The sequence below is a fragment of the Eumetopias jubatus genome, unplaced genomic scaffold (assembly GCF_037043125.1).
Source record: "Eumetopias jubatus isolate StellerSeaLion01/CBP00866 unplaced genomic scaffold, mEumJub1_p1.0 scaffold_6, whole genome shotgun sequence".
Taxonomy (NCBI): domain Eukaryota; kingdom Metazoa; phylum Chordata; class Mammalia; order Carnivora; family Otariidae; genus Eumetopias; species Eumetopias jubatus.
Genome location: NW_028274812.1, coordinates 51,897,367 through 51,911,355, shown reverse-complemented (window position 1 = coordinate 51,911,355; position 13,989 = coordinate 51,897,367). Strand labels below are relative to the sequence as shown.

The window sequence follows — 13,989 nt, the reverse complement described above, 5'->3', positions numbered from 1 at the left end:
ACATACATATCATCACTTTTGGGCACCGGAAGTCCGAACTGTTTGACCTGGTATTGAAGGTGGCATTACCACTTGCCTGGCTTTTCCTGTTTGTTCCTTTTGTTCCCTCCCCGACTGTTGCCTCGGGGCTTACGGTAAATGCCAAGCCGGCCTGGGTCCTGGTAGTCTTGCTGCCTGCTAGCCCGGACCCGAACGGCCGGGCTCTAGGACCCTGAGCCCAGGAGTACGCCACAGAGTCGGGCCCCTGGGCCCTACTGGAGGGGATGGTTATCCCGTTGGGCAACTTCTCATTCCCTGCCTTTTGCTGAGAGGAAAGACTCTGTGCCTTCTTCGTTTCCTCTGGCCTTTTCCTGCCACAGGCTCAACTGCTGAGAGAGTTGCAACACCGAGCAACCCAGGAGGCTCGCCACCAGCAACAGATGGATCTACTGAAAACCCCCAGCATGGGGGCGCTCTTGGAAGATGTGGAGCAAAAGGAACAGCACCTGCAGCTCCTGACGGAAGTGGCTCAGAGGGCTTCCAGACTGGGCCAGCTGCAGCAGAAGAGAAGTCAGAGGGAACTCCAACAGGTAACTCCAGAGAGAGGAAGCTGACGCTCGGAAGCCAATCAGGATGCACCAGACAGAGCTGGGGCCTTCTTCTGGAATTTTCCATGCCTCTGGTGTCCCTCACCTTTGTCATTTCTAGGCCCACCAGGATAATGGAAATACTTCTGCCCACGCCGCGGTGATGCTCGGGCTGTTTATGGTGAGAGAGGAGGATGATGGCTTCACTGCCTCAAGGCCCAGAATCTTGGCACCTTTATAACCCACATGAAAAACATGTTTCCACTTGGCTATAATTTTTGAACTAGGGATCCTTTAGAAAATTCCAACAGTTAATCTGGAAGAGCAGAAAGTATTATGGAAGCTATTATAAGAGGATTTTATTCAAGGTATTTCTGGAACTTCAGAGACAAAAAGGAAAGGCAAAAGTGACTTCCAGACACAATATACTTTTGTTAAATATACCCCTACAGCAAAAAAAGGAAGAAACAATACATGTAGATGTGGATTAATGCAAGCTCCAACAAAGGAGACCACAGAATGTAATCCAATACAAAAGGCAAAAGAAGTAGCACCTTCCAGAGCAGGCACTTCTCATGCATTCACCAAAGGAATAAATCACTTAATTAATTCACCAGAGATGTTAGGAAACAGAAGTTGGACAGTTAAATTAAATTATTGGCCAAGTGTTTCAGGTGCTTAAAGAGGAGATCAATGAGAAGTCTACAAAAATAAAAAAGGGCAAAAATTGAATTGAGGCAATGCTAGAGAAAATATTTGTGGAGAAATGGAGAAAAAAACGAGTAGCTTTAGACTAAAAGAAAATTAGAATTTCACATTTATTTTATGAAAACTAAACTAAAATATGACTTGAATCCTTAAGAAAATTTTGGTGTCACATATTTATCTTTCAAGTTATGCTTTTCTAAAAACCACCACAAAAATAAGGTGTTAGCGGGCACCTGGGTGACTCAATCGTTTGAGTGTCCTGCTGGATCTCAGCTCAGGTCTTGATCTCAGGGTCATGAGTTTGAGCCCTGCATTGGGCTCCACACTGGGTATGGAGCCTACTTAAAAATAAATAAATAATAAATACATACATACATACATACATACATACATACATACATACATAAAGTGTTAGTTTCTCAAAGTCCTCTCTAGTTAACTAATTTTTGCCTAATGGTAAAGAATCTAAAAGTAGTCAAAACAAATGTTTTGAGGCTTCTCTCAACAAATACATGTTTTTAGTATATGTATGTAACAACCTAAACCACCCCTCTACCTCTGCTGGCAGCCCCTGTGCCCCTGGGCTTACTGTCCCATTCCCCACCAACTAGCAATCCACCCTCAGCCAGCAAGAGCCCCTACGACCCACAGTGACTTCTTTAATCCATCTCCAACCTCCAATTCCAAGGGCAGATTTTGACCATCTGACCTTGGAGAGCATGACTGTCCTTGCCTACCTCCTGCTCCTGGGGACACCATTTAGAGCAGAGGCCCTAGAGTCAGACTTCCTGATTCACACCCCGGGGCCTTCCACTGCATGACTTTAGGCTAGATCATGGTCTCTCTGTGCTTCAGTCTTCTCATCAGTACAATGGAGAACAATATACTCATTTCGTGGGATTTTTTAGAAGGATTAACTCAGGTAATTCCAATGAAGCGCTTAGAACTGAAACTGATACACAGCTCTTGATAAATATTGGCTATATGTCTTTTTGCTGGGAATATGAATGAAAGTGGACAATTTTGGAAACAGATTGACCTGGTTTCAGATCCTGGCTCTGCCACTAACTGGTTGTGGGATCTTGGGCAAATCACTGCACCTACCTCTGTGAAGTGGGCTGGGATCCTTTTTAAGGTCCTAACACAACACAAGGTCCTTCCTAAGCATGTTTTTCTCCTTTGCTAATATTCTTCAAATTGGTTTAGCCCCAGCCCGGCTCAGGGAGTCTTGACATGTTTTTCCTGGTTCCTGCCCATGGGGACTGGGGAGCCTACACCAATACTTAGAGTACATACAGGGACCTTGGGCCTAATTTGTATTAGGATGTTTTCCTAACTCTGGGGATCTGATCTCCTACTGAAAGTTAAACCACACTTGAGAGCATCTGTACACACAAGAAACTGCCCCTTAACATTTGTAAGATGAGCCTGTGGTCACAGCTTCAGGAGTTCACAGGCCTTCTCACTGGGTCCATGCAGACAGGAGTAGGATTTAAAACACATGTGGCTGAATTTTTTATATTAGCATGTGGATTAGTTTGTTGTAACAAATCACCGCAAACTGGATGGCTTAACACAACACAAATGTATGCTCTCACAGTTCAGGAGGCCAGAAGGCTGAAATCAAGATGTTGGCTCCTCCTGGGGGCTCTGAGGAAGAGGCTGTTCTCTGCCTCTCTCCTAGCTTGTGGTGGCAGCCTATAGCCCTTGACATTCCTTAGCTTGTACGGACATCACTCCGATCTCTGCCTTCCCCCTCCGATGGCCCTCTCCCTAGGTGTCACTCTGTGTCTGAACCCTTTCCTCTTCTTATAAAGGCATCAGTCATTGTATGTAAGGCCCACTCTTAACCCAATATGACTTCATCATAATTTAATTACATCTGCAAAGACTGTTTCCAAGTAGGGTTACCTTTTGAGGTTCTAGGTAGACGTGAATTTTTTTTTGGGGGGGCACTATTCAATCCACTATACTATTATTGCTTTTTTATACTTTTTAATTTTATAATTATAATTACATTACTTTTTATACTTTTAGTAATTTTTATAATTAAATTACTTGGTATAACCTATATAAATTTATATTTATATAAATAAAAATGTTTCAAAAGAAAAAACTACCTGTGCTCTCTGTGGATGAGGTGCACTTTGGACCCAGCCACACTCTGGCTGGGGGTCTAAGGGCCAGCTGTGCTAGCAGAGAGCCACATGAGTAAATACAAAGGTCACCTCTTGGTAGGGGCCTCACATAAGGCCTGGGAGACGGTGCTCAGGGCGTCCCTGCAGATGATGAGCTGAACCAAACAGAGATCTGGGAGAGAGATCGGGTCTTTCCTCTGCTTGAAACTGCCCAGGGGCTCCCTCCCATCCCTGGGGTAGTTTCGTGGCTTTGACCCACAAGGTCCTCTGTGAACTGGGCCCTTCTCCATTTCCTCCCCTCCCCTCCCCTGTGGTGATATAAACATAAAAGATAAAAATGTTGTGAGAGAACTCCTGGCTATGATAAGGTAATAAGGGGATCCAAGGGCTGCCTCTGTTCCTCTTTGGTTAAGTTCTTGGCCTTCTTGGAGCTCTCATTAGAAGGCTGAGTTCAGCCTGACCAGGACTGTATGAGGACTTGTATTCCTGGGGCAGCCTGGACCCACACTCTCCGAGGAACCCCAGGAACTAAAGTATGCACCAAAAAGCATCTCTGCTTCCTAAGCACTTTTCCCCTCAGATGAGAAGCCGGCTTGCCCGGGAGTGCAGTGTGAAGCTGGATGCTTTCCAGCACGTACAAGAGCTACAAAGTCAGCTTAATGATGCCGAGCGATTGTCTGTCCAGATGAGCTCACCAGGTGGTGAGCAGGTCCCCTACTCTGGCTAGCACAAACTCCCAGGGTCTGGGGTCTGCAATGAGGAGGATCTCAGGGTCTAGCCATAACAACGCAGTGGTTATTGAGTGGGTGCTCCATGATGGCTGTTGAATGAATGAATGATACATGAATAAAAAAACTTCATTCTGATTTGTAGTCATAACTTTCTACTTTAGTTCACCTTAGAGTACTGACATCCTATACTAAAAGGTTTTAGTCATAAAAACTGGTCTCAGAAGTGTGTAATATACCACTTACAGAACATTGGGTACTTCACTATATTTTGTCTTAATGCCTTGGGACATCAATGACCACATTTCTCAGATGTTATTTATAAAGTATATTATGATTCGTGGGAGCTGGGGACCAGAGGAGTCCTATAGAAATGGCAATCAAAACAGCCCTCTGGGCAATGTAGCTAGCAAGCAGCACGGAGCAGGGGTCAAACCCCGGAAGTCTCTAAACTAGCTTCCTCCCCTATAAGTTGAGGATGAAATACATTCTAAGTTCTTTTCTAGATCTGACTATCAAAAGTATCATCAAATATCAGTATACACAACTGACTTATTATTAAGATCAGTCAAGCCTCTGCTTTTCTGTTCCGGTGTAGCCTGGTGGTTGAGGGTGTGAGCTTTGGTTCAAATCCTGGCTCTGTCACTGCTAGCTATGTGACCTTAGACAGGCTATTTAGCCTCTCTGTAAACTGGGACTCTCCACCTCAAAAGGGTATTCTGAGGATTAAACGAAATAATGCACGTCTGCCACATTGTTTAGAAACACTAAAACACTTGTTTTAGTTGTTTAAAAACACTAAATAACTGTGCAAATGTTGATTATGATGCTCCCAACATCAGAAGCATCAGAGGCAAGGACAGAGTTAAGGGGCGAGCTCTCTTTACTTGGCATTAGCATGGATTCCCCTTAGGATCTCACAACTCCTGGGAAACTATAACATGTTCTAGTGCAGTTATTCTTAAAATACTTAAGGGAAAAACAAATGAAATCATTTGGCTGACAAAACTGTGAAATGTTGAGAGGTAGACTGGCTTCAGTTCGCTTGATCCCGGTTTGACGTTTTTCACGAGCACTGATTTCTCTCTCACCGCCTCTGGGCTCTGAGAATGCTGGGAGCAGAGAGGAAGTGGAGGGCCTTGGGAAGCAAGATGGCTGCCACCGCTGTAGCTCCCCTGCTCTGTTCAGCTCTTGGGGCCGGAGTCAGTGCGGAGATGGGACAGTTGAAAAGAATCAGCCTCAGACTGGGCTGACTCGAGTCACGTGCCCGGGTTTGAACAAATCACTAAAGCCAGAGACTAAGATGCTCAGTGCGCTTAGGATCAGCTCACATGTCCCTCCCCTGGAGCCGAGGATGGGGTCAGCTCACTCTCTCCTCTTCCCAGTAACTATTTTAAATCTTCCTGGCCTCTTCAGACCTTCAAACACTGTCCTCCTCTCCAGCCAACACCGTACCTCAGTTTCACAGAGCAGTTAAAAGCCATCCAGGGGGAACCCCCCACTATATCTTGAACCCAGCCCACCTACATTAGATACTCAGCTGCTTCTCCATCCTTCCTGATAAAATGGAAAAGGTGCCCCTTCCTGGGGCCAATCCCAATGCATGGGATCCCATTTGGTCCTTCTTTTTCAGGGGCCTTGAACTAATTTTTATCTGCTTTCTCTCTACATACTCATATTTCCCACCCATCTACCCTTCTAATCTTGTGACCTATTGAGTATATATGTGCTGGGATCATAAAATCCACCATAAAATAAAATTAACATCTATCCAGTTGCTTGAGCCAGAAATCTAGGAGCTATTCTTTGTCACCCTGCAAATCCAGTTAATTACTGAGTCTGATTAATTTGAATATCCCTAAGTCTGTCCACTTCTACCCACCACAGTCCAAGTCACCTATCATATCCTTCTCTTTCACTTGGTCATGTGACCCTCAGGCAAAAGATTCCATCCAAGTTTTGACATCTTCACTCAGAATTGATGAAGCTGGATTAGATGTTCATTTTAAGCTCTAAAATTTTATGGATCAAATCTAGGCCTATACACTGCAACCAGAGATATAATTTAATATTTTTTAACATTATAGGCCTTATACCTCGGGCTCAGTATTCCCTCCGTTCTGCGCCCACATCATCCAGACACTCACAGCAACACCTTTTAAAGACTAATCTTATGAGCAGTAAAATAACAAGAAGGATTCAAAGGCCAGACACTGTAAGTAATGATAAATTTGGTTATATATGTGAAACAATGAAAATGTAAATATGAAATTATGGTTTTAGGTTCACTTCAAACTTACATTAAAAATATCAGGCTCTTATCTAGATACCTGGGTCTAGATAATAAAATTCTGGATTTCTCACAGGGGAATTTGTTCATGAATTGTTTCTGAATCAATGCATTTGTGGGAAGAAGGATGATCCAGGGTTTCCCACTCTGCCATCTTGCTGATGCTATTCCTCAGTAATAGAATTCTGATGTCAAAACAATTCAGCCCAAAAGCACTTACTCAATTGCAATTAAACAAATGGATGTGGAAGTCAGTATCAACACCTTGCTGTGTTCTGTCTCTGAATTTCTTCTCTGAATTTCTTCTTTTTCTTCCATCATCTACAATAATTAACTAGCAGCATGAGATCAGTTATCTGAGTTCCCTGGCAGAGCAGAAAGTTTCAGAAGTCATTTTAAAAACATGTGAGAAATCTACCCTCCAAAGAAATTCTTGGAACACAGATTAGGTCAAGGTATAGTACGTATATGAAGATTTTTTTTAACATTTCAGCTTTTAGTTTATGTAAAACATTTACACCCTCTTCCACTGCCTTCTCCGCACTACTTTGATAAGTATTACACTCTTTGCTCCATTGTTTCTTAGAATCCCCTCCAGAAGTTTACATGTCAACACATTTAAGAATTCCTGCCTCTTGCTTTGAGGAAAAGTAAAAGAAAAAGATTTAATCATATTGTCAGAGAAAATATGCCAATTCTAAGGTCTTTTTTGAGGGTGTAATTCTGCAGCTGAGGGTCTAGTTATTGGACCAAACATTTGTTGCAGTATTTCTGAACATGTAGTTAAGGAGTCATACACAGAAAGGGAAGAAACAGGTCGGGAATATCCATTTGAGGTCCTTGAACAAGTAGGACCACATTATTAATGCCTGCCATTTGCTTGACTTACCAATCTCTGTGCAGTCATCTTTCACCAAAAGGTGAAATTCTAGTATATGGCTATTTGTTTCTGAAAAAGCCTTTTCAAAAGGAAGCAATATTCAGTTGGTGTGTATGGGACCACAAGGGCTTTTAAGAGTCACTCCATCCCCATTTCACTCCCAAAAGCAAATGTTGCTCTCATGGAGGTAGTTGAGGATTATAACTCATGGCTAAGAAGGCTGCTTAAGTCACTAAATGCATTTGAGGAGATCCACTGTATTCGAAAGATTCAAAAGGGTGATGCTCTAAACAAACCCTAATAAGTAGAGTGTTTTGTGGCCCATTAACTCGTGTAATAAAAACCCCAAGCAAAAAGCCTAAGGTCCAGGAAAGGCACAAAAGAATTGGAGGATCTTTGAATCTAAGCTCTGGCTTCTTAAGAAAGGCCTATGAGACAAATCAGATAAATACAGACTGAAGAGGAATTTATACATAGCTGGAATGTAAGACCGCCAATGATTTTCTAAAAAACAAAACACTGCACTAAGACAAATGATAAACTATTAAGGAACTTTTAGATTACTCCACATATGGGATATCTTTTTTCCTTAGATGAAAATGGCTTTCTGTTGATAGATTTAATTCATGACCAGTTCCCTTTATGACAAGTGGCAAATACAAGAAGGCACCCTAAATGGCCTAACCCAGACTGACCCAATGATCTTGGTCTTATGAGTAACAGTGACTTTTAATGATATCTCCAATATCTATTTAATCTTTATATTACAGGTACCTATTAAACACAAAAAAAGGTCTGACAACGTCTTTCTACTCAATGTGGCAGAAAATGTTCAACATTCAGCTTTTCAAGTTCGCACAGCTCCATCTATAATCCCATAAGGACCTGACTGGTAATCATATATGCTTTTCCACATTTTGTTTCCTTGAGCATTTGAATGAATAAAAATGATTCTAACCTCCATTAAAACTTTACCTAATTTTTATTAAAGTACTCTGAAGAGTACTAAGTGTGGAAGGACTGAGATGATTATATCCGAATGTCCCGAGTGAGGTAGGGTTTGGCCTTAGGTTTTGAGAACTTAGAGTTGATCCACATTTCTACAACCTAGGCCTTGCCTTTGGTCAAGCAACAGCCTCTCATTATGGGTTCTAGATTGCTGATGAGGTGGTGGGAACCAGGAGAGAGGGCATTGCTGCTAAGCAGTATTTATTAGCAAATGAAAAACCAGAACGGATTAATCTAAATAAACTTCAGAGCACTTATTTCTATTTGTTTCACTTAAAAACATCATCCTCTCTTAACAGTTTTTTATCCTTCCTACAAATACTGAAACCCTCTTCAGACTTTTGTAAAGTCCTGATCCAAGTCTTATTGTTCAGACAAGAAAATGTATCCTGGGTAAGGGAATAAATAGGTAGATGACTGGAACAGAACAGACCAGAGAAACATCTACATATATAAACTTAAATATGATATATATAGTTTTTCAAATTAAGGATAAGGTTGAGTCTATTTGAAGTAGAATAAATTATCACTTACACTATACAAAATGAATCCCGAATGGATTCAAGATCTATATGCGTGCACACACACACACACAAACACATATGCACAAAGACACACACACAAACTTATTTCTGAAATAGAACATGAAAAACAAAAGCTAAGAGGAAGATTGATGACTTTGATGTCAAAGCTAAAAATTCAGCATGACTAGGTATGGTACCAGTTATTAATTTATGCCTCTCAGCTCTAAATTCATTCTTGTCTGCTGTGATATGATTAATATGGACCCTGTAAATATTTCTTCTTTGCCCACTGCAAGATTTTAAGCTTTGTTAGGGGAGAGTACTGAAGGGACCTTGGAGAAGGAGGTTCTGGGGTGCTCCTCTTGGCAGGCTCCTGCCATGTCCATGGCTTCTGTAGCACCAGGCTTCAGTGCAGGAATGCTCAGAAGAGCATGCAGCTTCCTGGTGGAGGGCCACTGGCATGGTGCCTTCTGTGAAGGGCTTTCTCCTCCTGCTCCCCTTCTGTGAGGGCTGCTTCCCAGCCTCAATGACCTTCTCTGCCATCCAGTGAGCCTTGGTCACACCCTCTCCAATGGATGTCAGCTCTGGAGGGTAGTGGCTGCTCACTATTTCTGCTATCCCTATATTCTTCAGAGTTCTCTTTATTGCTTCCCAGCCAATCCTCCCATTACTTCAACCCCTTGTTATAGTTAATAATCCTTTATATTAAACATTCTCACAATTTGATTACTGGGTGGTTTCTATCTCTTAATTGGCCCATGAGTAATACAGAACTGATACCAGTAGTGGAGTGGTCTTAGGGGACAGACTCACAAAAATGGGGTTTGGGGATTTGTTTCATTGCACCCTTGGGCTTGAACACAGTGCTGAGCTCCTTGACAATAAGAAATGGAATACTAGTAATCCTTTGCATGCAGTGGCATGACAATTTACCAAGTTATTACCCGTGGTTGATTGTGATGAAGCCTACTGAAGCATATGCCTTGGGAGCCTAATTTGCTACTATACTGACTCTCATGGCAATAATGATGACCATAAATACTGGGGTGTGGGATGGACTTTCTTGGATGCACTTTATTTTATTTATTTATTTTATTATGTTCCATTAGCCACTGTATATTACATCATTAATTTTTGATGTAGTGTTCAATGATTCGTTTGTTGCGTATAACACTTTAGCACTTACAGAAGAAAATGACAAGCTCTGGTCCTTTAATTCTCAGCTCAGATCATGGTCTGAAAACCAGAGAGCTTCCACGGCACCCTTTAAAAAAAAAATCTCTTATTTCTTGTAGTCATAGGGGTAATACTGCTAAAAAATCAAGCACAGATTTTAATTGTGCAGAATGCTAAATGATAATGACAGTTGAAATCACAACCCTGCCATTTCTCATTGCTATTGAGATGGGCTCTCATTTCAATGGTCATGGTGCAATCCCAGAATAGCAGAAGGCAACTGCCAAGGACAAGGTGGGTATGTCTATTATAAAGGGCATCAGGGACATATCAGTATTCAGATTATAGACCTGGCACTTAGGTATCTTTGGTGGTTAGCGTGTCCCCCTGAATGAAATCATATGGGCAGCCAATTAAAATATTGCTTGATCTATACAACAGGAAAGACTCTGGTAGCCAAACACCTGGCTTGAGTTAGCACAGAGGAGAGTCATAGTCTCTCAGATTCCATACCTAAGTCAATTTACAGACCTTGACCTCTTGGGAGGCTGGATCCCCTTGAGAAAGGACCCTATACCACTGCTGTAGGTACACATCATAAATCTTCTTCAAAACCTTTTTCTAAGGGATCTGTAATCATTTCCTAGAGCTACTGTTCATCAGAGAAAAAGAAATATCTAGACTATTTGGTGAAGAATAGGCACTACCTCCAAATTAATTCTAATTCCTGGGAACACAAGGGATGCCTGGCTGGCGCAGTTGGTAGAGTGTGTGACTCTTGATCTCAGGGTCATGAATTCAAGCCCCACATTTTATATGGAACCTTCCTAAAAAATAAAATTGTAATTCCTGGGAACCCAAAACACGCTGTGGCTCACCAGTCAAAATGAAGGCTTACAGTGAGGTAACAGAAGGAGTCTCAGGTTCAAATTACAGTGGACCCAGTCAATCCGTGGACCCACCATGTGGTTATTTCCACAGTTCCTGAATGGATAATTGGAATAGACATAATTAACAACTGAAAACACTCCTATATTGGTTTTTAACCCATGAGTTGAAGGCTCATTATTGTAGGAAGAGATCATTGGAAGCCGCTGGAACTTCCCCTCTCAGGAAAGTCAACTAGAAGCAATATTATATCCGTGGGGAAACTGCAGAGATTAATGCCACCATCACAACTTAAAGGAAACAAGGGTGATGATACCTATCACACTGCCACTTAAATCACCACTTTGGCCTGTGCAGAAAACAGGTGGATCTTGGAAAATGACTACGGACTATCAGGTTCACATCTTAATGAGGTGGTGATTCCAATTGCAGCTGCTATCTCAGATGTAGTATCTTTACTGGAGCAAATGAGTATCCTCCTGGCATTTGTTATGGGGTTGTTGACCCAATTTCTTACACCTTTTGTTCCGTAACAAATTGTAAGGACCATGAGGAGCAGTTAGCTTTTTACCTGGTACGGCAGCAGTATACTGTTGAAGTCTGGCCTTAAGACTTTGTCAATTCTACTCTCTGCCATGATAGAGTCTGTAGAGGCCTTGATCATCATGATATTCTACAAAAATCACATTGGTCCACTATGTTGGTAACATTATGCTGATTGGATATGACGAGTAGGAGGCAGTAAATATTTTGGCGCCTTAGTAAAACATGCAAGAACTAGAAGGTAAAAGAAACAATTCCACAGAAATTTAGGGCTATTAACCCGTGTAGTTTCTGGGTGGGTTCAGTGGTTTCGAGCACGTTAAATATCTCCCTCTAAGGAGAAAGACAGTTTGCTTCAGCTCACACTATATACCATGAAAAAAAGGCATGATGCTCAGTAGGCCTTTCTGGATTTGAAGGCAACATGTACCATATTTGAGTTTGCTATTTCAACCCACCTCTAGAGTTACCTATAAGATTACCAATTTTGAGTGGTGAGCAGAGCAAGAGAAGGTTCTGTCATGAATTTGAGTTACAGTATAAGCTGTTCTGCCATATAGGTCCTATGATCCAGCAGAGCAGGTGATTCTAAAAGTGTCCCGGCATGTATAGAGCCTTTGTCAAGCAGAAACACAGGGCTTAACCCTAGGATTTTGGAGCAAATCTATGCCCTCTTTTGAAGATAACTGTTCTCCTTTTATGCCTTATAGAGACTGATTACCCAGCCATGGGATGGTAGGTGAGCAGGTAGCCTGACCTTCACATCATGAGTTGGGTGTTGGAGAATCTACCTAGTCATAAACTTGAGCATGCACAGCAGCAATCTATCATCAATGGAAATAGTTTACAATTGTTAACTTTCTGGAACACTTCTGAAAGGTACAAATAGCTTCCATGAACATGTGGCTCAGACTCTTTCAACACCAACTCCTGTTGCCTCCTCTTCCTCAGTCAATACCTCTGGTCTGGGGTGTTTCTAACAACTAGCTAGCCAAGAAAAAAAAACATCAAACCTGGTTTATAGATAGGTCTGTAGGATATATTGGATCCACCCAAAGGTGGACAGCTGTATCCCCATCCTCCACTCAAGAGCAAGCCTAAATAAAAGGAGTGCAAGAAAATCTTCCCTGTGCAAAATGCAAGTAGTACATTTGACTGTCCACTGTGTCTGATCTGAGACATGGCCAGAAGTACAAATTCACACTCATTTTTGGGTAGTTGCTAATGGTTTGGTTGGAGAGTCAGAGACTTGGAGGAAATAGTAAAGGTTGGTGACAAGTAAATGTGGAAAGAGGTATGTGGTTGGATCTCGGAATGGGAACACACTGTGAAGATATTCGTAGCCCATGTCACTGAAGGGCATCTACAGCAAAGAAGCCTCTTATTAATCAGGTGGATAAAATAATGCACTCTACGGGTGTCAGTCAGTCTCATTCCCCAGCTACCCCAGGACTTGCTCAGTGGACACATGAACAACGTGACTATGGTGGCAGAGCTAGAGGCTATGCATGAGCTCAACAACATGGATCTCCCCTTACCAAGGCTGACATGCACTACCCACTACTGCCTAATCTGTCAAGAGCCGAGGCCAATACTGAGGCTGCAATATGGTATTAATCTCATGGGTAACAGCCATCCATGTGATAGCAATTTGGTTACACTGGGCCTTTTCCATCATAGAGGACAGAGATTCATCTTGAGTAGAATACACACACATTCTGGGTATGGTCTATAAGGCTTCTGCCAGCACTACTATCTGATACACATACTCACAGAATGCCTTATCCACTGTCATGGCATTGCCTATAGCACGGCTTCTAATTAAGGAATCAATTTCACAGTAAAGGAAATGTTGAGGTGAACTCATGCCTGTGAAATTAACATCCCCCAACTCCCAGAAGGGGCTGGTCTGATTGAAAGGTGGAATAATTCATTGAAAACTCAGTTGGAATTGTTGGGAGATACCACCTTGAAAGGATGGACTTGTCTCACAGGAGGTAGCATATGAACCCAGGAATCAGGGGTAGAAATGGGCAAGACTCCTCAGGATTATACTTCTCATCTCAGGAACCTTAAGCTGAGCTGGTTTGGAGGTCTTAGTTCCCAAGATTTGTTTCAACCAGGGACACAACAATGGTTCTATTGATATAAGACCTAAAATGAGACTGCCACTTGACCATCTTGGGATTCATAAGCCACTAAACCAATAGGCCGCAAAAGGTGTTACCCCTACTGGCTGGAATGGTCAATCCTGATTACCAAAGGGAGGTTGTATTGCTGGTACACAATGGAGGCAAGGACTGTATCTGGAACAAGAGGGTTCTCTGGGTGCTTGAGTAGTTCCATACCCAATAGTAAAGATTAATGAAAAACTATGCAACCAAAACAGGTAGAACAATGGAAGACTCAGACCCTTTGGTAGTAATATTTGGGTCACCACCAGGAAAAGAACTGACTACTTGAGATTCTCAGCAAGGGCAAAATAAATATTAAATAGTGGGAGGTCATAAATCAACAGAAAGAAGGGCTTTAAGCTTTGA

General features: G+C 42.1%; 1 protein-coding gene across 1 annotated transcript in view; it reads left to right on the top strand.

The window, feature by feature from the left end:
- The window catches only part of LOC114209955 (uncharacterized), a 134,401-nt gene extending 126,195 nt beyond the window's left edge, over window positions 1-8,206 (top strand). Inside the window, 4 exon segments of the mRNA XM_088024267.1 lie at window positions 360-569; window positions 3,978-4,113; window positions 6,228-6,355; window positions 8,081-8,206. Coding sequence (XP_087880393.1) covers window positions 360-569; window positions 3,978-4,113; window positions 6,228-6,355; window positions 8,081-8,206 — 600 coding nt within the window.
- Window positions 8,207-13,989: the final 5,783 nt, after the last annotated feature.